This window comes from Brachyhypopomus gauderio, chromosome 3 (assembly GCF_052324685.1).
Source record: "Brachyhypopomus gauderio isolate BG-103 chromosome 3, BGAUD_0.2, whole genome shotgun sequence".
Lineage (NCBI taxonomy): Eukaryota > Metazoa > Chordata > Actinopteri > Gymnotiformes > Hypopomidae > Brachyhypopomus > Brachyhypopomus gauderio.
Genome location: NC_135213.1, coordinates 28,613,261 through 28,638,299, shown reverse-complemented (window position 1 = coordinate 28,638,299; position 25,039 = coordinate 28,613,261). Strand labels below are relative to the sequence as shown.

Sequence of the window (25,039 nt, the reverse complement as noted above, 5' to 3'; positions counted from 1 at the left end):
GTGATATTCTCAGTAATATTCTCTGTTTCCACAGAGATTCAGACCCTGTACCATGAAATTCATTACTCTTAGCCCCTGCATTAGAAGCAGTTGTGGTCTTGATGAGTCTCAGCACTCTGAGCGTCTGATTGTCGTTAGCTCACGTATCGTAGCGAACCATCCACACACCGCTAGAAGATCGCTGGACTTGGCATCGTCTCCTGTTCCTTTTTACATCAATGACTGGGGTTAATTTACATATCACCACAGCATTCTGCCCAGTAAACATTTCTTGATTGAAAATTCTTAATTGTACATTCTTATTGGACAGTGATTGCTGTGCCAAAATACATGGGACTGTTGGTCTGTATTATGTACATGTATTATGAAATAGTGTTGCCTCAGGTCACAGGTTGGGAACACACACCTGTATGGGTTGTGAGGTGTTATCTTTAGAGTGAGGTTGAACACTGGGCAACGTGCTCATGGCGACGTCAATATCAGAGTTTGAACAAGCGATGATGGTGCTAGACGGAAGAGACGTTCCATTTCTGAAGTTGTGTTGGAAACATTCCTGGGTGGGTGGGTGTCTTCTTACAGATCAGATGGAGGCCATGGTGAGGATGTGTGGTGGTGCTGTTGTAAGAGACCCGCTGTTGTTCACCCAGCAGGTAGGAGCACGCTCTCTCCCTCCTCCGCCCACCCTCTCTGCCTTACGCGGTCTCTCCAACGAAAGTTTGGGGGGCGAAAATGGTGTTTGTCACAAAGCTGAAAGCACCAAGTAGAAAGTTCTTGTGTGTGTTTGTTTATTATTGTGTATATTTGGGTTTGTGTGTTTGTGTATTATTGTGTATATCTGAGTTTGTGTGGTATGTATGTGTGTGTGTTTCAGGATAAGCATCAGCTGGTGGTAGTGCAGCCTGGTTCTGATCACTCTCAGTCCTACTACAGAGGTCAGTGATATACTGTGGTCCCCTTGACAGGAACAGCTGGTCCAGAATGTTCACGTGTGTTCTGCAGGAAGGGTACAGCTCTACAGCCGCTGGGCTGTCACACGGTAGCAGGCTGTGTGTCTGGGGTGGAGGTGTCCTGTAGTACATCCATTGTTGTGTTTCCTGGGAGATGCTGGAGTGTCTGTGGTAGTACAGAAGAGACCTCGCAGTCTGTGTGAGGGCTGCAACGTCTTCACTGAGAGGAGCAGAGTGTGCAGAGTCTGAGATGCTAACATGACCAACACTTACACAGGGTTGAGAATATGGACTTGCCCCCTCCCCACGGTAACGCCCTCGGCCCCTCCCCACGGTAACGCCCTCGGCCCCTCCCCACGGTAACGCCCTCGGCCCCTCCCCACGGTAACGCCCTCGGCCCCTCCCCACGGTAACGCCCTCGGCCCCTCCCCACGGTAACGCCCTCTGCCCCTCCAGTAGTTCATACCGAATAACAGTGCCTCATCCCAGTATCATAAATGTTTAATGTTATTTTATAGTGCCAGTGTGAACTAAAGTCTTAATGTATCCCCTAATTGCAAGGCAGATGGTGTTTGTTCATTTCATAAAAATAATTTGTCTTCCGCAGCTCGAGATGGTGCCGTTACAGTAACTGGTCCAGAATCTTCCAAACTAGCAGCAGGGCCACAGATTGATTGTATGAACTCAGAAATTATGTACAGCAAATTCTCACAACGCAGAGAAACATACACACAGATATACCCGTCAATAGTACACTGGGTCTGGTTTTTGACCAGATAGTTATCAGGTTTCCCAGTATCCACCCGCTGTGTTCAAGGAACTGTCTTGTGTTTATCTCCCTTTAAGCTTGGTGATAATGATCTAATAAGATCCAGCGTTTAAGCGCTCTGCGGGGATTCAGAACGGTTTTGCTATGGAGATTAGGAGGCGCAGTCTCATTGGCTGGGAGGGTTATTGCAAGCAGAGTGAAAACGGGGTGTTTTCAACTCTCCACTTGCAGGAACACTCACACAGACAGTAAACTCTCGCAGGAAAACTCGCACAGACAGTAAACTCTCGCAGGAAAACTCACACAGACAGTAAACTCTCGCAGGAAAACTCGCACAGACAGTAAACTCGCACAGACAGTAAACTCTCGCAGGAACACTCACACAGACAGTAAACTCTCGCAGGAACGCTGGCACAGACAGTAAACTCTCGCAGGAACGCTGGCACAGACAGTAAACTCTCGCAGGAAAACTCGCACAGACAGTAAACTCTCCCAGGAACACTCACACAGACAGTAAACTCTCGCAGGAACACTCACACAGACAGTAAACTCTCGCAGGAACGCTGGCACAGACAGTAAACTCTCGCAGGAACACTCACACAGACAGTAAACTCTCACAGGAACGCTGGCACAGACAGTAAACTCTCGCAGGAACGCTGGCACAGACAGTAAACTCTCGCAGGAAAACTCGCACAGACAGTAAACTCTCGCAGGAACACTCACACAGACAGTAAACTCTCGCAGGAACGCTGGCACAGACAGTAAACTCTCGCAGGAAAACTCACACAGACAGTAAACTCTCGCAGGAAAACTCACACAGACAGTAAACTCTCGCAGGAACGCTGGCACAGACAGTAAACTCTCGCAGGAACGCTGGCACAGACAGTAAACTCTCGCAGGAACGCTGGCACAGACAGTAAACTCTCACAGGAACGCTGGCACAGACAGTAAACTCTCGCAGGAAAACTCACACAGACAGTAAACTCTCGCAGGAACGCTGGCACAGACAGTAAACTCTCGCAGGAAAACTCACACAGACAGTAAACTCTCGCAGGAAAACTCACACAGACAGTAAACTCTCGCAGGAACGCTGGCACAGACAGTAAACTCTCACAGGAACGCTGGCACAGACAGTAAACTCTCGCAGGAACGCTCACACAGACATTAATCCAGTTTCCCCTCATTTTATGTAATTTCTCAGCCCTGCAGATGAAGGCCACAGTAGTGACCCGCAGTTGGCTTCTGGATACCATAGCAACCTACACCCTCCAGAACCCTGAAGACTACAGACCATGAGCTGGCATGTGGCATGTCTCGCGCTGAGGTGTCCACGCTGAGGTGTCCACGCAGAGTCCAGAAATGACTGATTTTGTCCCTCGTCCTTTTTGTCTGTTATATTTGCACATGCCTGTCTCCACTACTTACACACACATTTTTAAAAAGTTTATTTTTTCCCTGTGCCTTTGTAAAGAGTGTTTTAATGTTTTAATGATGTGTGAAGTGAAATTTTGTTGTCTCACAAAATTTTCAGTGTATGTTGTTTACTTTCTTTTAAAAGCTATTGCAGTTTTTCCACTTGAGCCTATAGGCAAGGGGTAGAAAAATCAGTGCATGGTGCAGGACTCTTATAGTGTACGCGCGCACACACACGCACTGTACATGCATGTTGGAGCAGTGGAAACAAGACACGTGGGGAAATTATACACACACACACACTCACTCACACACTCTCCTGTTGTGCATAATGTTCTTTTCTTCATGTGCCAGTCCTAATGCTGATGCTACCAGTACTGACAGCCTGTTTTACCCTCCCACAATGCCCTGCAGTGACCATCATAATATAGCCTCCGTCTGTCCATGACTTCTCACGGTCCTTCACCACATCCCTGCCCTCCCTCTGACCCCACCATAGCTCCTCCCTCAGACTGCACCATAGCCCCTCCCTCAGACTGCACCATAGCCCCTCCCTCAGACCACACCATAGCCCCTCCCTCAGACCGCACCATAGCCCCTCCCTCAGACCGCACCATAGCCCCTCCCTCAGACCGCACCATAGCCCCTCCCTCTGACCGCACCCCTGCCCCCTCTCAGAACCGCACCATAGACCCTCCCTCTGACCGCACCCCTGCCCCCTCTCAGAACCGCACCATAGCCCCTCCCTCAGACCCCTCCATAGCCCCTCCCTCAGACCACACCCCTGTCCTCCCTCAGACCACACCCCTGCCCCTGCACGTCTGATTACATCTGCCATCGTGGTGGTGGCCTTTGTCACTAGGCAGTCTCCCTCGGGTACGCCGATACGACCTGCTGTTCTGTCCATGGTCGTCCATGCTTGGTTTTTCACGCTGCTCCTACAGACAGCCGTTATGACTTGGTCTTGCTGGGGCAGATGTTTGGGGGTGGAGCTGGGCGGCGTGAAGGCGTGGGGGGAGTATATGGTTTCCATGGCCACCTGGGGTGGATCTGCTACGTGAAGCAGTGTGTACCCCTGGACCCCTACCTCCCTCCATCTTACACCCGTTATGGTTTCGAACTCAGACGATTCTCTTCCTAGGAGAGAGGGGCTGTAGCGTAGGGAACTGAAGCTTGCAGCACTGACTCCGGTCGAATGGGGGTGTGGCTTAAATTGAATTGATCTTGAAAGGTCTATGTGCTTGAGGTAGGATGTGCCTGCAGAGCAATAACTAAGACTTCCCTTCCACACAGAGGCCATGCGGTCCTCTCAGCCACACACACACACACACACGGATGCTTTCTGCCAGATGCATGAACAGCCTCTTGAATAATTGAATGTGCAGGGAGTGTAAACAGTCATGGAGGGCTCAGATTTCAGAATGGCAGAGAGGAGACATCTCTACACACGATAGATTGATTCATGTTTACTTGTGAACAAACATAATAGCCATAATGGGCTTGTAACACCTCACATATGTTCTGGTTCCCTGTTAAAACGAATAGTCTCTCTCCCTCCCTCTCTCCCTCCCTCCCTCCCTCCCTCCTTCCTTCCTTCCTTTCATGGCTATGGACAGTGCGAAGTCCTACATAAATGATACTGGTTGAAAATGAATTGGTTCAGGCTTACTAACCTGTAAACTTTACATTTCCACTTTCAAATTCTTCCAGCTTTTGTTAGTGACACCCCGTCTCTTGGAAATGGTATGGCCAAATGTGACATCACCAATCTCTGCTAGCACAGATGAGCTCAAACAAACAGCTCTGAGAACAAAGAACTAAAGACGCACGTTCTGTAGAAGTTTATTTGAACAACTTTTAAAAGCAGTGGAATTCAAAGTGCTTTACAAAAAAAGTTAAAAACAATTTAAATAGAAAGTAACGTTAAAAATATTACAATTGTAGTGTGGGTTGTCCGTGTCTCTTGGTCTTTGTTGTCTGTGTTGTATCTGTATTTTCTCACTCCATGCTTCATTTTTTTTGTACTAGACTGTAACTTGAATTCATATATACATGTATATAAATATATTTATATATCTCCAAATATGTATAATGTAAAATTTCCAGACAAACAGGATGTTTCGGACAGAGCTGTGCAAGCAAAGTGCTCCTGAGTTAATAGGAGGAGCAACCAGTTAATATATGAAAACATAGATTTTTAAATCATCACATTCACTCCATGGGGTTCTGAAGTTCCAGTAGTGGAGATCAGGTCTTTTTCTTTGAATTTCCTCATTTCATTGCTGCCATAGAAACTGGCTATGCAAACAGATATGTCGTTAATATAGTGTCCATTAGTATAAAAATGCTTTGACACTGGAAATGACATCCTTAATTCTGATGGTCCAAAGGTGTTCAACAAACCAATCCTGCTGAGAACAGAATGAAACTTCCTCTTCTCTACATTTTGGAGTGGATCTTCACTTCATGTGTTCACCTCAAACATTTCACCCCTGACCATGAGTGTCCATTTATGGAATTCTGCTATTACTCCAGTTTGACTGGAAGACACACCCTCCAGCCAGAGACCATGCCCCTACCAGGCCATACATTAATCACCATTCACTGCCTGGCTGTATGAGATCTCCAGGTCCTTTCTCCCTTCTACATTCCTCCAACTCCCCCTTCAGTCTGTACTTTCTGCTGTGTGGCCCAGTGAGCTGGTGTTTGGACCATTTTCTGCGTGTGTGTGATACAGTTCCTGTTCTGCTGCACCTGCTGCTGGTGTAACCCTGTGTGGGTGCTAATTACCCCCCAGGACAGCACCTGGGGCGATGAAGTGGTTCGTCCGGCTGGCGTGGGCTCCAGACGTGGCATGGGTAATTGGAGTACGCGATCAGTGACTGGGTTTCCTTCACTCTGGAGAGGGGAATCAATGTAAGGAGGAGCGGCCAACCAGTGGGATGGAGACACTGAACCACAGTGAACTACACTAAACTACACTTAGTTCCAGATGGTTATTGTTCCAGATGGTTTCTGAACAAGAGCTACAGCATACCACATCCCAGTTGAAATGGTAAATTTTTATGCTGAGAAACTGAGCCAGACATACATTACACTTTATTGCACGTTTGCATGTGTTTCTTCATTCAGATGTACAGTATACAGAGGCTGTAGGATGCCTGGGAGCTTTTTGTATGGGATTTGATGTGGCAGATGTGCAGTGTGATTGTCTGGCCATCAGAGCATCTGCCAAGAGACCTTCTCTCTCAGCAGGACCAGATCAGTGGAGGAGGAGCTGCTGTGAAGACAAACGAGTGCAGCAGGAGGAGAGGCCTAGACAAGGTGAGATATTAGTGAGATGAGAAGGAGAGGCCTAGAAAAAGTGAGACAGTAGTGAGATGAGGAGGAGAGAGGCCTAGACAAGGTGAGACATTAGTGAGATGAGAAGGAGAGGCCTAGAAAAAGTGAGACAGTAGTGAGATGAGGAGGAGAGGCCTAGACAAGGTGAGACATTAGTGAGATGAGAAGGAAAGGCCTAGAAAAAGTGAGGCATTAGTGAGATGAGAAGGAGAGGCCTGTCGGAAGGTGAGACCATAGTGAGGAGGAGAGACCTGTGAAAGGTGAGACATTCAAGAGATTAATTTGAGATGCAGAGGCCTGTGAAAGTTGAGACATTAGTGAGTTTTTAAAAACATCAAAGGCTCTGGCAGTTTGAATCACATACAGTAGTTACTGTGAAGTTAAATGAATATTCTACAGCCCTCATCCTGGAACAAGGGGTTTGAACAAATGGATCTCGAGCCAAGCATGCTGTAACGGAGGAGAAGCAGAATCTGTGAGTGTGAGTCAGCTTGAGAGCAGGTGATGTGTTAGACGCAGTCATTAACCCCGTTCAGGGTCAAACAGCAGGCATGGAGATGTAAACACGCCTAGTGTGCAGTCAGAAACAGCCGAGATCAGCAGAGGCACAGCAGCCCCATGAACTCAGGAACAAATCAGGGAAAACGTGTGGAGAATGCAGGAAGTGTATTGCGCTAATGATGGATTCACCATGTAAACCTGCTAATGAAAGACACATGGGTGGAGTTGGGAAGGGAAATGGCAGGGGGAGTAGCTACAACTGAAATAAAGGTGGAGTTTGAGATGATGTGTTATGTCCCGATGAGCCCTGGACCTCCAAGTCCAGAACCCCCAGTCTTTCATTCATTCTCTCTCTCACACTCTCACCTCCCTGTTTCTTTCTTCCCCTCACCACACAACCTACACTAATTCATTATTATTATAACATCATTATTATGATGTGAAAGTCACCCAGTTTCTGAACACATCTTGACTCTTGTGAAGGGAGGGAGCGGTAGAGTTTCTGGGGAGAGCACAGAACATGAATCCTGTACCCCACTCAGTTCTGGGGAGAATGTGGAACCTGAAACCCGTACGCCACATTGTACACCACACAGTTAGCTACATTGAAAACTACTAAATATAATGTATAATATAGCTATAATAAGCTGGTGGAAGGAGTCAAAAGTTCAGAATTTTTGGCCCATGTGAATAAAAATGAAAAAAAAAAGCAGCAGACTGTGAAATAAAGGTAACAGAATAATTGTCACCTTGTTGTCCTGCAGTCTGCAGTGTCATCCTACAGTGTCGTCCTGCTACCCTGTCAGCTGTGGTGGATGTTTGCTGGTTCCAGATTTCCAGTTCTTGCATAACTGCAGGAGAGATTCTCGATGCCACTCACTCCACACCAATCACTCCACACCACACCAATCGCCAATTTTTTGGGGGGAGATTTGGGGATCTGCAATAACTTTTTACTTGATGATCAACCCTAAGTGCAAAAGAACAGGGTGAGGAACCCACCGTGTTCACATGGTTCATTCATATCACGCTTTAATCTATGCCATACGTCATGAACTCCATATCAGCACCATTTCAGCAGGTCTACACACACATAGAAAAGGCGAGTTTGGCATTAGGCAAAACTGACAGAAGCAAGTGACAAAGGCTACAGACATCCAGGGCTGCAGTATTGTGTGGAACCCTGTCGGGTGTGATCTGCACGGGTGACAACAGTCATGGGCTTCTGAGCAGCAGAGGGGATGGTACTGATACGTAGAAGTGAATCAGTTGTGGATGCCAATACTGGAAGAGACCTGCAGATCCAGCAAACTGTGTGTGTGTGTGTGTGTGTAGATGAGCAAGTATGCTTTTCAGTATTGTGTGATTATTCTTAAACCTCCAACAGCTAATAATACATTGTAAGTCTGCATGGCATGAATGTGAAAAAAAGCTTGTGTAGTGCACATCTGGTTTATCACATGAATTAAATATCTGCTCTTTCATGAGTTAATAATCTCATTCAGTTTATGATTGCTGTATGAATGTTTCTACCATATAGGCTAATATTAACCCACCACTCATTTTAATAGAAATATTTATTCAAAACAACTTGCTGGTGTCCAGTTAAATACTACCACCCTGTTTAGGTCAAGAAACCCTCTGTTGGACTCAGTTCATGTCCAGTCTGGTCTGTATGGTCTGAACTGGTGGTGTGTAGATAGATAGATAGATAGATTCAACTTTATTGTCATTGCATATGTCACAGGTACAAAGCAACGAAATGCAGTTTGCATCCATCCAGAAGTGCTTATTCAGAATATAAATATGTAAAATATAGAAATAGAAATGTATATATATACAGGATATGGGTTAATATACAGATTATGCATGTTATGTAGGGAAAAATATACAGTTACAAGTGTAATATGAGGTTTATGAAGATTATGAATGTACTATACAGATGATTTACAGATAAATGTAATATACAGCTTATTGAGGTAGTATAGGTTATTACAGTAATATACAGAGTATTAAAAAAATATATTATACAGTCAATGTATATATATATATATATATATATATGTGTGTGTGTATATTATATACAATGGGGAACTGGTAGTGACGTTTAAAAGTGTTCGGTGGTGTTTAATGTATGTGTTGGGGTTCAGACCAGTGTTTTTGTTGAATTCAGGAGGCAGAGTTCAGGGGTGTGACAGCTTTTGGGAAAAAACTGTTCCGGTACCTGGTGGTCTTAGACCTGAGGCTCCTGTAACGCCTCCCAGAGGGCATGAGGTTAAAAAGTTTGTGTGCTGGGTGGCTGGGATCCTTGATTATTTTCTGAGCCCTTTTCATACACCGCTTCCTGTAGATGTCCTCTATGCCAGGAAGTGGTGCTCCAATGATGCGCTGGGCGACTGAAACACCAGTGTGTTTCCCCACTGGTGTTGTGTCTACTGGTGGTGTGGTTTCCCCACTGGTGTTGTGTCTACTGGTGATGTGGTTCCCCCACTGGTGGTGTGTCTTTCCCCACTGGTGGTGTGGTTTCCTTGCTGGTGAACATGACTGAGGTGGTGTGTGTTATTTATTCTCCAGCCAAAGGGTTCATGTTCAGTCTGATCTGCAGACATCACGTGGCCTGGACACAACTTATCTCCATGCCCTGTCTCCTGGACACAACTTATCTCCATGCCCTGTCTCCTGGACACAACTTATCTCCATGCCCTGTCTCCTGGACACAACTTATCTCCATGCCCTCTCTCCTGGACACAACTTATCTTCATGCCCTGTCTCCTGGACACAACTTATCTCCATGCCCTGTCTCCTGGACACAACTTATCTCCATGCCCTGTCTCCTGGACACAACTTATCTTCATGCCCTGTCTCCTGGACACAACTTATCTCCATGCCCTGTCTCCTGGACACAACTTATCTCCATGCCCTGTCTCCTGGACACAACTTATCTCCATGCCCTGTCTCCTGGACACAACTTATTTCCATGCCCTGTCTCCTGGACACAACTTATCTCCATGCCCTGTCTCCTGGACACAACTTATCTTCATGCCCTGTCTCCTGGACACAACTTATCTTCATGCCCTGTCTCCTGGACACAACTTATCTTCATGCCCTGTCTCCTGGACACAGCTTTTCACCACTCCTCCCATCTCATTCCTGTCTCTGCTCTGTCTCTTTCTCCACTCTGATCTGTCCCTCTCCCCTTTGTCCTCCTCGTTTGTGGGTCTCTGCACTAAACTCGCTGCGTGTCTCGGGGCACTTGGTCTCTCCCTCCTCATGTTACAGTGCAGGAGCATCTGCTCAGCCTCGGGGACCTCACACACTTCAGATATGAATGAAGTGATATCCTGGCCAGGTAAACAGTGGAGAAGTAAAGGAGATACTTTACCATTTCTTTAATGCCATTTAGTGACATTAGCCTTCATTTTTGCATTAATTATGTTACATGCTTAGTAATTAATAATGTTAATGTTAGATGAACAGAACAAATACAAATACTGACATATCATCTCGTATTGTTTTGAATCTCTCTCTTTACCTGTCTCCCTCTCTCCCTCTCTCTCTCTCTCTGCTGAATACATCACTATAGGGACACTTCTTCCTTATATTTATATGGTTATAGTAGACCTGGTGGAGTGTCATCTCAACAGTGTGGTTGTAGCAGACCTGGTGGAGTGTTATTTTAGTAGTGCTTCTATTTCTAATGCTGCACCAAAGCTACTCTAGATTCAGCAGCTCATGGGAAACCTACATCACATACATCACACCGACTGCCGCGAACAGAAAAGTGTGTTCCTCTCTTATCTGAGTGAAAAACGTGTCGCCATGCCTTCTACCACATCAAACACGCGTTTGGGCACACAGTAATGACAAGACTCCCCTCATGTTTGATTTCCTGATTGTTTGACACATACTGGAACTTTGGAACGTGGGAAAGTGAAAATTGTGAAAAATATGAAAAGCACAGGGTCAGACTGTGAAGGGTCAGACTGAAGGATCAGACTGTAAAGGGTCAGACTGTGAAGGGTCAGACTGTGAAGGGTCAGACTGTGAAGGATCAGACTGTGAAGGGTCAGACTGTGAAGGGTCAGACTGAAGGATCAGACTGAAGGGTCAGACTGTGAAGGATCAGACTGAAGGTTCAGACTGTGAAGGGCTGCCTCTAGACGATGAAGTATGTCCAGCCCTGTACTGCATGAATATTCTTCAGAGTGGCTGCATGGGATCGCTGTATACTCTCATGATGCACTGCAGGAGCCTGATGGCAAACGTGTGTCTGTAGCATATTTCTTGTCCTCCCACGTAAACAAAATGTAAACACTAGTAAATTTGAATAATGAAAATCTCTTTTTATTTTGAAATCTCAGTTGGCTTGCTGTTCCTCTTGTGTTATCCATGTGAATTATATACCAAATATGATTCATAACCAAAATGAATCCGTCTGTAAAAGCACTTCTTCCACACATCTCAAATATACTCTTTTCCTTTTTTACTGTTATGAGTTGCCAATGGCAACAGTCTCCTACAGCAACTGTCCTCATCTTCGTTCCACCACCTGTGTAAACCTCATTAGCTGGTGTGATGCTCTCCGTGTTTCTTGGGTGTGCTGAAAGGCCTTGCTTGGCCCCGTCGCCGGCTGACATGCCGGAGTCTACGTGTCTGCTCTGGTGCTTCACCACAGTGTGCTCGGGGTATACGCCCTGCACGTTCAGAGTGCTGTTTAATAGGGCTCGTCTGCTCTGGTCTCATCTACTCTGGTCTGCTTGTCTGTTCTGGTCTCATCTGGTCTGCTCTGGTCTCGTCTGCTCTCATCTGCTCTGGACTGCTCTGATCTACTGTAGGGCTGTGAGGTTGAGGGTTAATAGGGTAGAGAGGCAGTGAGGTACAGGTTTATAGGGCTGTGAGGTTGAGGTTTAGTGGAGGATATTTCTGCTGTATGTTTGCTGTTCTCTCTGCTCGTGTTCAACATGCTAAATGCTGCATAGCAACAACCATCATTCTGTTTCACTCTCATGCACTTCCTGTTTCTCTCAGTCTGTCTCCCACACACAGAAGCTCTTTAATCCAACAGCTGTAAACACACACACACAGGCTCATCCATGCACTCACACACACTCATACACACACGCACACTCACACACTCTCACACACACACCCAGTCCATAATCAGTGGGCATACTTGAAAGCACATAAAGCTTTTCAAAATGGGTGATGAGAAAAATGGCACTTTTAGTCTTTCTAAATACCGACATCATAATAAAAATGCAACATAAAGAATCATGGAAGAAGAATGGAAGAAACTACATAAAGTAGCATAAAGCTTTTATTGTTCCACCCCCACCCAAAGAGGCAAATTAGAGTTAGACATAGACAACAGAGTCTCTGGACTCTCCACAGTGCTCCTGAGCTGTGATTCAGAGAGGGCCCAAAAGACAGTGCTCCTGAGCACTGAGCTGATTCAGAGAGGGCCCAAAAGACAGTGCTCTTGAGCACTGAGCTGATTCAGAGAGGGCCCCAGAGAGAGGGCTCTTGAGCACTGAGCTGATTCAGAGAGGGCCCCAGAGAGAGGGCTCCTGAGCACTGAGCTGATCCAGAGAGGGCCCCAGAGAGAGGGCTCCTGAGCACTGAGCTGATTCAGAGAGGGCCCCAGAGAGAGGGCTCCTGAGCACTGAGCTGATTCAGAGAGGGCCCCAGAGAGAGGGCTCCTGTTGTTGAACTGGGTGAGCATAAACCTCCAAAAGCTGTCCCAACCTGTCCCAATATTCCCAATGTTTTTACTTTGGAAGCATCTGTTAGGAGAACCTCTGTAACCACACCCTAAAGGAGCAGGTCTGTAACCACACCCTTAAAGGAGCAGGTCTAACCATACCCCTAAGGGAGTAGATCTGTAAACACACCCCTAAAGGAGCAGGTCTGTAAACACACCTGAAGAGGAATTGCACAGAGCAGTGATATAAGGTCTTGTGTAGTTTGTCCTCCTTATCAGACATTGATTATGAAGACTGCTCTTCTGTTTCTCCTGGTGGCTGTACTGAATACCAAACAGGGTGTCAATAAATGTGACCCTACCATTTTCAAGGAGAAAACATTTTACTTATCTAATTGCATTCGACGTATGGCAGCCTCATTGACATGATCCCCCATCCAGCAGGGTAAAATGTTAAATAAATGTCATCCCTGCTTATCATTCTGCAACACAGATGTCGTCCATGATAGAGCACAGAAATTCAGCTAAAACCATTCTGACAGTATTCCCAGATCACAGTTCATAACTCCAGTCTTGAGCTCAGAATCACAGCAGCTTCTTAATTTCCTAATCATTTCCTAATAAAGAAACGCTACACAGTTAGAGCCTGTGCTCTTTTTGTTCTCCAGTACATCTTCAGTGGTCAGGTTCTGACCACAGGGGGCGCTGTTGGGTTACGGACCCATATGAAACCAAGCAGACACAAACTAGCAGTGAACGCCTACACATACATCTACATATACACATATACCTACACCTAAACATATACCTACACATACACCTACACATATACCTACACGTTTACCTACACCTACACATATACCTACAGCATACACCTACACATACACATACACATATACCTACACCTACACATATACCTACACATACACCTACACATATACCTACACATACACCTATACATATACCTACACATACACCTACACATATGCCTACACCTACACACACATACACATATACCTACACATACACCTACACATATGCCTACACCCAGTGATGGCTAAGTTACCTTGAGAAAGTAATCCGATTACTGATTACTGATTACTCCTTTTAAAAGTAACTTAGTTACGTTACATATTACTTGATTTTAAAAGTAATTACGTTAGATTACAAGTTACTTTAGTAGTTACATTCAGCAGCAAAATAAAAATTTCCAATACTCACTTTATTGGAAGTGCATTTTTAACAGTAACAATGTATTGAAGCAGGTTCGGTAACCGAGGCAGAAACTGCTTAATCCAAAAATCCCGAGGAGGGAAACTTTATTGATAACGCAACCCTGGCGCGCTCAGTCGCCCCCCCCCCCCCCCCCCCCCCCCCCAGTGTCACTTAAAGGGCAAGACTCTCCTGACATTACTTAGCTGCGCGGTATTATTTGTAAATTTATTTGTAAACGTAATACAAGCGAACTGGGGTGGGTTTCCCGAAACGTTCGTAGCGCCAAGTACTTCGTAACCTCGTATGAAACGTACGAGGTTAAGAAGTACTTAGCGCTACGAACGTTTCAGGAAACCCACCCCTGTTCAGTCAGACAGCTTGTGAAACGAAATACCATTACAATTTCAAGCATTTTAAAGTAGGCGACGTTAGTCAAAATTCCAGCACTTTTCAAACGTGGAACACAGTGCAACATTAAAAATCTTCAGGTAAATGTTCCTTCCCCTGTTTTTGAGGGGTGTTTCTTTATACTACCACATATCGTTACGGGAGGACACTGCAAAAAATGACTCGTAAAACGCGCTCGCGCTCTCACACGGTCGCGCGCAGCGTGCGGAGTCGAGCGCTACGGTCAGACGCAAAAGTAGAACTGAGCCAAGAAGAAAGCAAAAATATATATTTTTACTAGGGAAAATAAAAATAGTAACGCATAGTTATTTGGATAAGTAACTTTAATCTGATTACTGGACTGGAAATAGTAGCGCGTTATATTACTCGTTACCGAAAAAAGTGGTAAGATTAGAGTAACGCGTTACTAAGTAACGCGTTACTGACATCACTGCCTACACCTACACACACATACACATATACCTACACATACACCTACACATATGCCTACACCTACACACACATACACATATACCTACACAAACACCTATACATATACCTACACCTACACATATACCTACACATACACCTACACATATGTAGCTACACATACCTACACTTACAGAATACATACAGAATAATACAGCATATACCTACAGCATACATATACACCTACACCTACACCTACAGCATAGACCTACATCATACATATACACCTACAACACACACCTACAGCATAGACCTACAGCATACACACGCTCACAGCTTGCACCTATAAGAAGCTAATTTATCTTCCAGGAACCAGTGCATGACTGCACGACCCTTGAACCCTCGAGGCATGGTGCACTTTCCTGTTGAGCATTCTCAGGACAGGAGTAAGTCCCTCTTTCCAAACGTCCATCCTCCTCACCCCTTCATCCTCCTCACATCTTCATCCTCCTCTCACCCCTTCATCCTCCTCACCCCTTCATCCTCCTCACATCTTCATCCTCCTCTCACCCCTTCATTGACATTCATGTCCACAGGACTCTTTCCCTTGCATATTTCTCCTCAACTACTATTCTCTGTATACTTCCGACAGTGCTCCATCACAAGGTTGGCAATTCTGGAGACACACACACATTCGTGCTCACACACGGATGCCCACACACATTCTTCCATTTGAAGTTGCTGTAAAGGACTTGGTCACCAGATAAGACAACTCACTGAAGAATGTGACGTCCATACACACACATACTCACTCACACATGCACACAATCAAAAGGAATATTCAATCAAAATCCAATAACTCACTCTCCAATCACACACACACATGCACATATGTGTGGAACATAGAGATCAAAGTGGGGAGAAGGTGGAGATAGTGCTGGAATGGAGGTGATGGTGTTATAGAGGAGACAGTATGATGGAGGGGATAATGGTGTGATGGAGGTGATGGTGTTATAGAGGAGACAGTAGGATGGAGGGGATAATGGTGTGATGGAGGTGATGGTGTTATAGAGGAGACAGTAGGATGGAGGGGATAATGGTGTGATGGAGGTGATGGTGTTATGGAGGAGACAGTATGATGGAGGGGATAATGGTGTGATGGAGGTGATGGTGTTATAGAGGAGACAGTAGGATGGAGGGGATAATGGTGTGATGGAGGTGATGGTGTTATGGAGGAGACAGTGGATGGAGGGGATAATGGTGTGATGGAGGTGATGGTGTTATAGAGGAGACAGTATGATGGAGGGGATAATGGTGTGATGGAGGTGATGGTGTTATGGAAGAGACAGTATGATGGAGGGGATAATGGTGTGATGGAGGTGATGGTGTTATGGAGGAGACAGTGGATGGAGGGGATAATGGTGTGATGGAGGTGATGGTGTTATAGAGGAGACAGTAGGATGGAGGGGATAATGGTGTGATGGAGGTGATGGTGTTATGGAAGAGACAGTATGATGGAGGGGATAATGGTGTGATGGAGGTGATGGTGTTATGGAGGAGACAGTAGGATGGAGGGGATAATGGTGTGATGGAGGTGATGGTGTTATAGAGGAGGCAATATGATGGAGGGGATAATGGTGTGATGGTGTTCTGGAAGAAACAGTATGATGGAGGGGATAATGGTGTGATGGAGGTGATGGTGTTATAGAGGAGACAGTAGGATGGAGGGGATAATGGTGTGATGGAGGTGATGGTGTTATGGAGGAGACAGTAGGATGGAGGGGATAATGGTGTGATGGAGGTGATGGTGTTATAGAGGAGACAGTAGGATGGAGAGGATAATGGTGAGATCGAGGTGATGGTGTTATGGAGGAGACAGTATGATGGAGGGGATAATGGTGTGATGGAGGTGATGGTGTTATAGAGGAGACAGTAGGATGGAGAGGATAATGGTGAGATTGAGGTGATGGTGTTATGGAGGAGACAGTAGGATGGATGGGATAATGGTGTGATGGAGGTGATGGTGTTATAGAGGAGACAGTAGGATGGAGGGGATAATGGTGTGATGGAGGTGATGGTGTTATGGAGGAGACAGTAGGATGGAGGGGATAATGGTGTGATGGAGGTGATGGTGTAGTGGATGTAATGGTGCGATGAAGGTGGTGGAGGTGGTAGAGGTATGATGGAGGTGGTAGTGGTGGGACAGAGGAAGGAATCTGAGGGAGAGGGTGATAAACACGTGTGTGTGTGTGTTTGCAGTTCTTAAATGAATCACTGAAGAACCAAACCACATCAGTGACATTCCCAGACACCACAAAATGATTAAAACTAATAAACTAAGAGCAGGCTGTAAATGTAAATAAAAAGCAGGTGTAGTCGGTTACAGTCAGGCCTAATTGTGGGTTTTCTGAGCAACATTGCAGTTGCAGTATAAATGGTGGTTGTTCTGTATTACTGTCATTTCATTCAGATCAAATGTCTGCCAAGCACAAACGTGCTGTGCAGTTTAAAATGACACTGTGCAGTTTAATGACATTGCAGTTGGTATTCTGATGTTGCCTCATTCTGATTAAAGTTCACTTAAATAGTATCATTAAATAGGACTATTTTAACCACTTGTTTAATGTTTAAAAAAGAAACGTATAAGTTTTAAACGTTAAAAAATTCATGACATCATTGCATAACTAATGTTCTATATTTAGCAATTTAAATCTATTCTGGGGTTAGGGTCAATCTATTGTGCGGTTAATCTATTCTGGGGTTAGGGTTCATATATTATTCCTAAAATCACATTTTCTTACAAAGGTTAGAAGATATGACTATACAAAGGTATGATTCAAGTTATAAGATGTGATTAAAGGTGTATGATGTGATTAAAGGTGTGAGATGTGATTAAAGTTATAAGATATGATTAAAGGTATATGATCTTAGAACAGTATGATTCACTGATCAATTTTTCAGCTCTAGACTACAGACTTCAGCTCCTAGAAAGACTCCAGGATGTGGGACTGTACAGCTACACCTGTCCAGAGCAGGAAGGACCCCAAAACAGACATGGTATTTTGTTTATTTCAGCATCACTCAAACACACAAACATTGCTCACATAATCACAACAGGTTTTCAAAATCTTGATGCCTGCTGTTTCCTTCAGTCGGGTTTTCATGTGGAATCCTCACGTCATTTAGAATACTCACGTCTATGATTACACTTTCATCTTAAGCCCATCTCCTCAGCAACCTCTGCCAGACAGTTTTTATCTGTTCATTGTGAGTTTTTATTCAGTTCTTAGGGTTAGGGTTCTAGGGTTAGGGCTCTTTCATGCATTTTTGTGCTTTTCTTTTGTGCCATAATCATCTTAATATAAAAAATGAAAGTGGAGTAATTTCAGAGTGGAGACTTCCTAAAGACAGGACGATCCGTCACACACCAGCCCTCAGAGTGGAGACTTCCTAAAGACAGGAGGACACTCCGTCACAGACCAGCCCTCTGACATCCAGTCATTTTCTCCCTCCCACTTATACTTTTCACATTTTTCCATTTGGTTTCATCTTTGTAATTGTTTTACATCTCCTACAAAACCAATAACACGCTGGGATTCCTGTATACTTTTTTTTTTGCTTCACACGCAAATAACTAAATATAAAAAAATAATAATATAAACAAAAATATTTAATATGAGCTGAAAATGTGTGTCCTTTAGACCAAAATCTTTTCAAAAGTGCAAAAAAAGCCATAAACACCAAGATAAAAGCGGAGTCCCAGTCAATAAATATGTCCCAACAAGCTGGTGAGCTCTCATCTGAGATCAGCTCCTCCAGCCACCGGACGAGAAGCCCCAGAGAGCCCCAGCGTCCAGTGCCCTGACCCCAGGTCAGCCTGTGGGCGTGGCGCTCCTGGGCATGGGCTACATGAGCACACAGCTCTTGGCGCGGTCCTTCCTGGTGGCAGGTGGACAGTCCAGCAGGGCGGCGCTGTGAGGCTGCTGAGAGGATCGTTTGAAGCCACGACGGGAACCCGAACGCTTCAGCCCCGCCGGCCGCCGCAGCTGCGCCACGCTAGCTAATGTGGTCACGTGGAACACGTCCCGCACACTGTTCTCCGAGAACTTGGACGTGCACTCGGCATAGGCGACAGCTCCAATCTGCCGGGCTAGAGTAGAGCCCTAGAGAAAGAGACAGAGACCGGGAGAGACAGAGAGGGATTAACATGGGTGAGATTAGCATACGTGAGCACTGTGTTTCCAGTTTTCTCCCCAGCTGGCCTATATGTGGCTTCAACAGGACAGACAACATGGCTTCTGCACCCATGTGCCCCTGAGCCATTCATTTTCATCTAACCCTAACACCTAAGCCTAATCCTGAAATATAACCCTAAAAACTAACCCTAACCCTCATATCTAACCCTAACCCCTAACCATCATGTCTAACCTTAACACCCAACACATAACCCTAACCCTCTTATCTAACCTTAACATTTGTGAAAGAATGGGTCGCTCTCAGGAGCTCAGTGAATTCCACCGTGGAACTGTGATAGGATGCCACCTGTGCAACAAAGCGTTGGTGCAGTGGTGTAAAGCACGCTGCCACTGGACTGTAGAGCAGTGGTAAAGTTTGGTGGAGGGGGATTATGGTGTGGGGTTGTTTTTGAGGAGATGGGCTTGGCCCCTTAGTTCCAGTGAAAGGAACTCTGAATGCTTCAGCATACCAAGACATTTTGGACAAGTCCATGTTCCCAACTTTGTGGGAACAGTTTGAAGCTGGCCCCTTCCTCTTCCAACATAACTGTGCACCAGTGAACAAAGCAAGGTCCATAAAGACATGGATGGCAGAGTCTGGTGTGGATGAACTTGACTGGCCTGCACAGAGTCCTGACCTCAACCCGATAGAACACCTTTGGGATGAACTGAGAGCCAGGCCTTCTCGTCCAACATCAGTATATGACCTCACAAATGCGCTTCTGGAAGAATGGTCAATAATCTCCATAAACACACTCCTAAACCTTGTGGACAGCCTTCCCAGAAGAGTTTAAGCTGCTCTAGCTGCAAATGGTGGACCAACATCATATTGAACCCTATTAGGAATGGGATGTCACTTAAGCTAATGTGTGAGTCAAGGAAGGTGAGCGAATAATTTTGGCAATATAGAGTATTAAACCCTAACCTTAACCCTTACCCTAATCCTCTTATCTAACCCTAACACCTAACCCTAATCCGCATATCTGACCCTAACCTTAACCCCAAACCAAATCCTCATATCTAACCCTAACCCATAACCTAACCATAATCCTCTTACCTAACCCTAACCCTAACAACCCTAGAACCCTCTGTAGTGTCCCCTCTCTAGAACCCTCTGTAGTGCCCCCTCTCTAGAACCCTTGGTAGTGCCCTCTGCATTCACCTTTATCCCCTTACTCTGTCTCTCTCTTTCCCCATCTTCCTCCCCATCTCTCTACGTATCTCTCCGTCTCTCTGACTCTCTCCATATCTCTCTCCCTATGTCTCCTTCTCTCTCTGAAATGTGTCTCTACAGATAAAGAAACACTCTTGTCTAGCAGCAGTCTACTGAGAGAATATTTACCAGAATGTGGAGGGTTATAAAATGAGCAAATGCAGTAAAGACAGTCTTGTCACATTTCTGTGGAAACGTTACTCCTGTGTGCTCGGACTTCTCTCCAGGGGGCTGTGATTCCGTTCTGAATACAAACAGCTTCTTCCATTTGTCATCTGTCACTTTATGCCTTTGGTATCTCCACCCCGTCTGCAGAGTTCTGCAGCGTTCCTCCTCCACACTGTCAAAGGACACCGAGTCTCAATCTCCAATGGAGATCAGTACCTGACCCCAAGTGCCGTGATGCTCCGTGAGCTGTATGCTTTATTGATGGGCCACACTTCCCTGGCCAACCCGTTCACCTCAAACTCGCTCACGTCTGGGTCACGTCTGGGTCATGTTCCCCTAGCTCTCTCTGTCTGGGTTATGTCTGTGTTACACAAGGGTTATATATAAGTTATGGTTGCGTTAAGCCAGGGTTACTCCTGGGTTGCATCTGGGATACCCCTGGGTCACCCCTGGGTCAGCGGGTCACGGAACATGTGCAGGTGACTTGGGTTTAAGGGCTGGTAGGGCTCATTCGGCCAACACACTCATCCTGCTGAAGGCACTGACACTGACACACATGACCTGTTAAAGGGACCATGTGGGGCTTGGTGCCAATAGAGTCTGACAGCCAATTTGACTTTGACGTTTATGAAACTTTCCAGTGAGATGACTGTCTTCACATACTCTCTCTCTCCCTCTCTCTCTCTCTCCCTCTCTGTTGTCAGATAGCTGATTGTCACACAGATCTTGTCTTGTCCTTCGGCAGGAGAAGACAAGCTGAAGGATTTGCACAGATGAAGTAGTGGAGGGGAGGGGTCAGTATTATCAGGAGAATAAGCCTTTACCGTTCAGACATTGGTAGTCCACTCATTCTGCTGCAACAGAACAAGTCAAACAAACAATTAAAATCATCCTTAATTCACCCCTCACTCTCTCCCTCCCTCTCTCTCCCTCCCTATCTTTCTCCCTCTTTCCCTCTCTTCTGCTCTTTCTCTATCCCTCCCTCTCTTCTTCCATCTCTCTATCTTTCCCTCCCTCCTCATCCCTTCCTCCCCCCTTTTCTACACCTGTCTCTTTTAAGCTCTGATACCTGGAGCAGTCTCCTTCTCTCTCTTCTTCCTCTGTGACAGATCTTCAGAGAAGTGTATGCTAAAAATAAGGGCCCAGTCTCCAGGGATACGGATTAATGTCAGCGGAAGCTGTGTGTGTGTCGTCGATTGTCGTCTACCTGAGTGACCTCACAGAGAGACGTACATCTGTTCGCCTCTCCAGGCTCAAAGAAAGCAGATGTTTGGATGGCAACAGCATCAGATTTTTTAAGAGGATCACAAAGTGTGTGACTGTGTGTGTGTGTGTGTGTGTGTGTGTGTGTATGTGTGTGTGTATCCGTGTGTGCATCTGTTTACTTGTCTTTCTATATTTCAAAGGACCAGATGTTCTCTCAAGGAAAGCTAAATACGTTCCTGTGTCGTATATGTGCTTTTTCAAAAGAAATTAAGCCGTTTGTGTTTCAGATGGTACATTTCTGTGTCTGCGCTCTAGAGTCCAGCGTAGAGGCTCCACTCCAATGTGTCCTGCTCTGGCTCCGCCCTCCACTCGAGGGCCCGTAAGCAGTGCATGTCCATGGCTGCACCACAAGTAGTCGCTCAACTTGTTCTGGAGGTGTTCCTCCAGCTCCCGGTCACTACGACATGGCCGTCAGCTACATCACTGGAGCTCTGATAGATGATAACACTAACCCTAGAGTTTACCATAACAAACCCACACAGCCTCTTTCCACCTCACATTCATTCCACGTTGCTTATGGGGAGATGACAGGTATGCTCAAGGCATTAGTATCAGGGTTAGACTCTGGACCAGGTCAAGTTTAGTGTAGCGTTTAGGGTTAGGCTTAAGGGTGTCAGGATTATGATTCAGGATTAAGGGTTATACTCAGTATATTGATCAGTTAATATTCTTAAAGTAATATTGTTTAAAAGAGCATGCATGTGTGTGTATTTGTAAATGCAAGTGTGTGATTGTGTGTGTGTGAGTGTGTGTGTGTGTATAAATGCATGCGGTTGTGTACAGTAAATGCATGTTTGTGTGTGTTTCTAAATGCATGTTCAGGTGTATGTTGTTAAATGCATGTTTGTGTGTGTGTTTGCAAATGCATGTACGTGTGTGTGTGTAAATGTAACCCCACGTGTGTGAACATATTTGCTTTACATCTTGTCATGTATCAGTGTAAAAATTATTCAGAGAGACATGTCACATACTCAAGACTGACCAAACACCAGCAGAAATCGCAGAACAGTGGTGTCTGTGTGTGCGTTTGCCTGTGTTTGTGTCTGTGTGTGCGTTTGCCTGTGTTTGTGTCTGTGTGTGTGTTTGCCTGTGTTTATGTGTCTGTGTGTGCGTTTGCCTGTGTTTATGTGTCTGTGTGTGCGTTTGCCTGTGTTTGTGTCTGTGTGTGCGTTTGCCTGTGTTTATGTGTCTGTGTGTGCATTTGCCTGTGTTTATGTGTCTGTGTGTGTGCATATCACGCTGTCTTATGTGTGTCTCACCCCTTCGTGTGTCTCACTTGTTCCTGTGTGTGTGTCTCACCTATTCATGTGTGTCTCACCTGTTCGTGTGTGACTGGAATGAGGCGGAGCTTGGACAGCTCTCGGAGGGTGTTGAGGTCTGTCCTCATGTCCAACTTGCAGCCCACTAACACCACCTTAGCACTGGGACAGTACTCCAACGTCTCACCCTGCCACTGTACACCAGCACCGGGAAGAGAGGGACAGACAGACAGACTGTTTTCTATCATTTTCCACAGTTCCACATCCACAACACAACACCAAAAAGCTGAAGTGTTCAGCATCTGAGCAGCGTGTGCACGTCAGTTCAACATGAAATTAACTTACCCCCATAAATACTCATTAAACCCTTTACAATAAAACTTCATTTACCCCCACAAATGTTCATTAACCCCCCCACCCGCACACATACATTCATTTACCCCCCATGTTCATTCACCTCCCCCACATTCATTTATCCCCCTAAACATTAATTTACCCCTATGAATGTTAATGAACCCCCCATGTTCATTAAAGCACCTCCCTGCCAATAATGACCTCCAAACATTGTCAGTTGGTACAAAACTTCAACCTAAAATACAACATCCCAGCATCAGGCACAACAAACTATGACATAATTAATAGAGCACATAATATCATACATAAAATTCATATATTTTATATAATATTTGAATATACTGTACTGGATTTAACATCAAAACAGAACATACTGTTTATTGTGTATACCGCACATTGTCCCAGACCCCTTCCTCTGGCGCTATGGTTACCTTGGCAATGCGCCATGGGTTCCTTTGTTTTGGTTCTGTTCTTGTTCTGCCCCTTGTTTAGTTTGCCCTCCCTCACTGGCCCTCGTTAGTCTGGGTGTTTGGACCCCGTGTTCCCTGTCTCATCGTTGGTCATTGTTAGTTCTGATAGCACGTTTTAGGTGTTTAGTGTGCTGTATCTCTCAGCAACTGTTTTAGAACCTTTTTGTCATTTTTTGTACCTGTATTTTAGCTGTTCTACATAAATTCAAGAAAAGTGAAACAACAGAAAGATCATCCACATTAACTAGCACCAAACGCATCTCCCCGAAGATTAGAATTAGAATGCCTTTCATTTTCTATAATGTTCTATTTTTTGTGAGGTTTCTTATAACAGTAACAAAATGTATCACTGTTTAACTTTTAGAAGAAACCTTTTCTTCTGGAACGTCTAAGAAAAGGTTCTACCCCTCTGAAGGGCAGAGTGAAGATTGTGAAGAAAAAACATTCAGGTCAGACTCAGTGGTGCTTCTGTTCTCATGGTGGTTCTGTTCTGGGATGGTGGTTCTGGTGGTGAACTTTCATTTCAACAGTTTTTCATGCAGCTCTTCCTGCTTGTCTTATTTTGTTGTCTGTTCATTTCACACACAGTACAACTAAAGGGCAAACACTGAGGCATGAGGTTCGTGCCACACCACTAGGTTCGTGTATGTGTGTGTGCACGTTTGTACGCATATGAATGCATCATGGTGTCTTGTGACTGGTGATTCATTGGCTTCATAAATGCAGTCCGTGTTCAACACACACACACACACACACACATACACACACGTTCACACACAATGACACAAGTCTTCAGCTTCTGTGCTTCTCGTCATCGTGCTGTCAGCGTTCTGTGCCGAGACAAAGGCGAGTGTGTGTGAGAGTGAGTGAGTATGTGTGTATGTGTGTGTGTGTGCGTGTTTATGTACTGTAAGGGCACACAGGGGTGAAGAGTGTGTGTGTGACCATCTGTAGCCAAGCACAAAGACAGTCAGGGAAGACTAAATTCAGTCTGGTCACTGGACCAGTCTGGACCAGTAAAATAAAGATTTAGTTGTTTGTCAGTTAAAACTAGAGGTTCAGTGCACTTGTTTAACAGTGAAATAAAGATTCAGTTTAATCCTTTGTCAATAAAAACTAGAAATTGGGTCTGTAATTGTTAGCCAATAAAAACTAAGGATGCGGTCAAATCTTTGGCCAGTAAACTAAAGATTTGGTCAAGCTGCTGGCCAGTAAAAGTAGAGGTGTGGCCTACTGGCTGGTGCAGTGTGGGAAGTGAAGTCCCTACTCCCACGGTATCCTGGGACTCCAGCAAGCCAAGACCATTTCATTTAAAACCCCAAACAGGAAGTGTACAACAGTGGTGCAAGTGCCTTTATTCAAAAAGATCT

General features: G+C 45.3%; 2 protein-coding genes and 1 long non-coding RNA gene across 3 annotated transcripts in view; 2 read left to right on the top strand and 1 right to left on the bottom strand.

Moving 5' to 3' along the window:
- LOC143510974 (uncharacterized) overlaps positions 1-5,173 on the top strand; it is a 36,523-nt gene extending 31,350 nt beyond the window's left edge. The window contains exons 19-21 of the mRNA XM_077000912.1: positions 580-650; positions 872-932; positions 2,918-5,173. Coding sequence (XP_076857027.1) covers positions 580-650; positions 872-932; positions 2,918-3,012 — 227 coding nt within the window. The 3' untranslated portion in view covers positions 3,013-5,173. The remainder of the gene's footprint in view (positions 1-579; positions 651-871; positions 933-2,917) is intronic.
- A 9,898-nt stretch (positions 5,174-15,071) lies between these two features.
- On the top strand, positions 15,072-22,910 carry LOC143510982 (uncharacterized). The gene is made up of 4 exons (XR_013130126.1): positions 15,072-15,150; positions 17,666-17,761; positions 21,025-21,114; positions 21,381-22,910. It is a non-coding gene; the product is annotated as an uncharacterized LOC143510982 (long non-coding RNA).
- The window catches only part of LOC143510981 (rho-related GTP-binding protein RhoN-like), a 31,597-nt gene continuing 24,313 nt past the window's right edge, over positions 17,756-25,039 (bottom strand). The window contains exons 4-5 of the mRNA XM_077000924.1: positions 22,905-23,039; positions 17,756-18,867 (exon numbers count right to left, since the gene is read on the bottom strand). Coding sequence (XP_076857039.1) covers positions 18,610-18,867; positions 22,905-23,039 — 393 coding nt within the window. The 3' untranslated portion in view covers positions 17,756-18,609. The remainder of the gene's footprint in view (positions 18,868-22,904; positions 23,040-25,039) is intronic.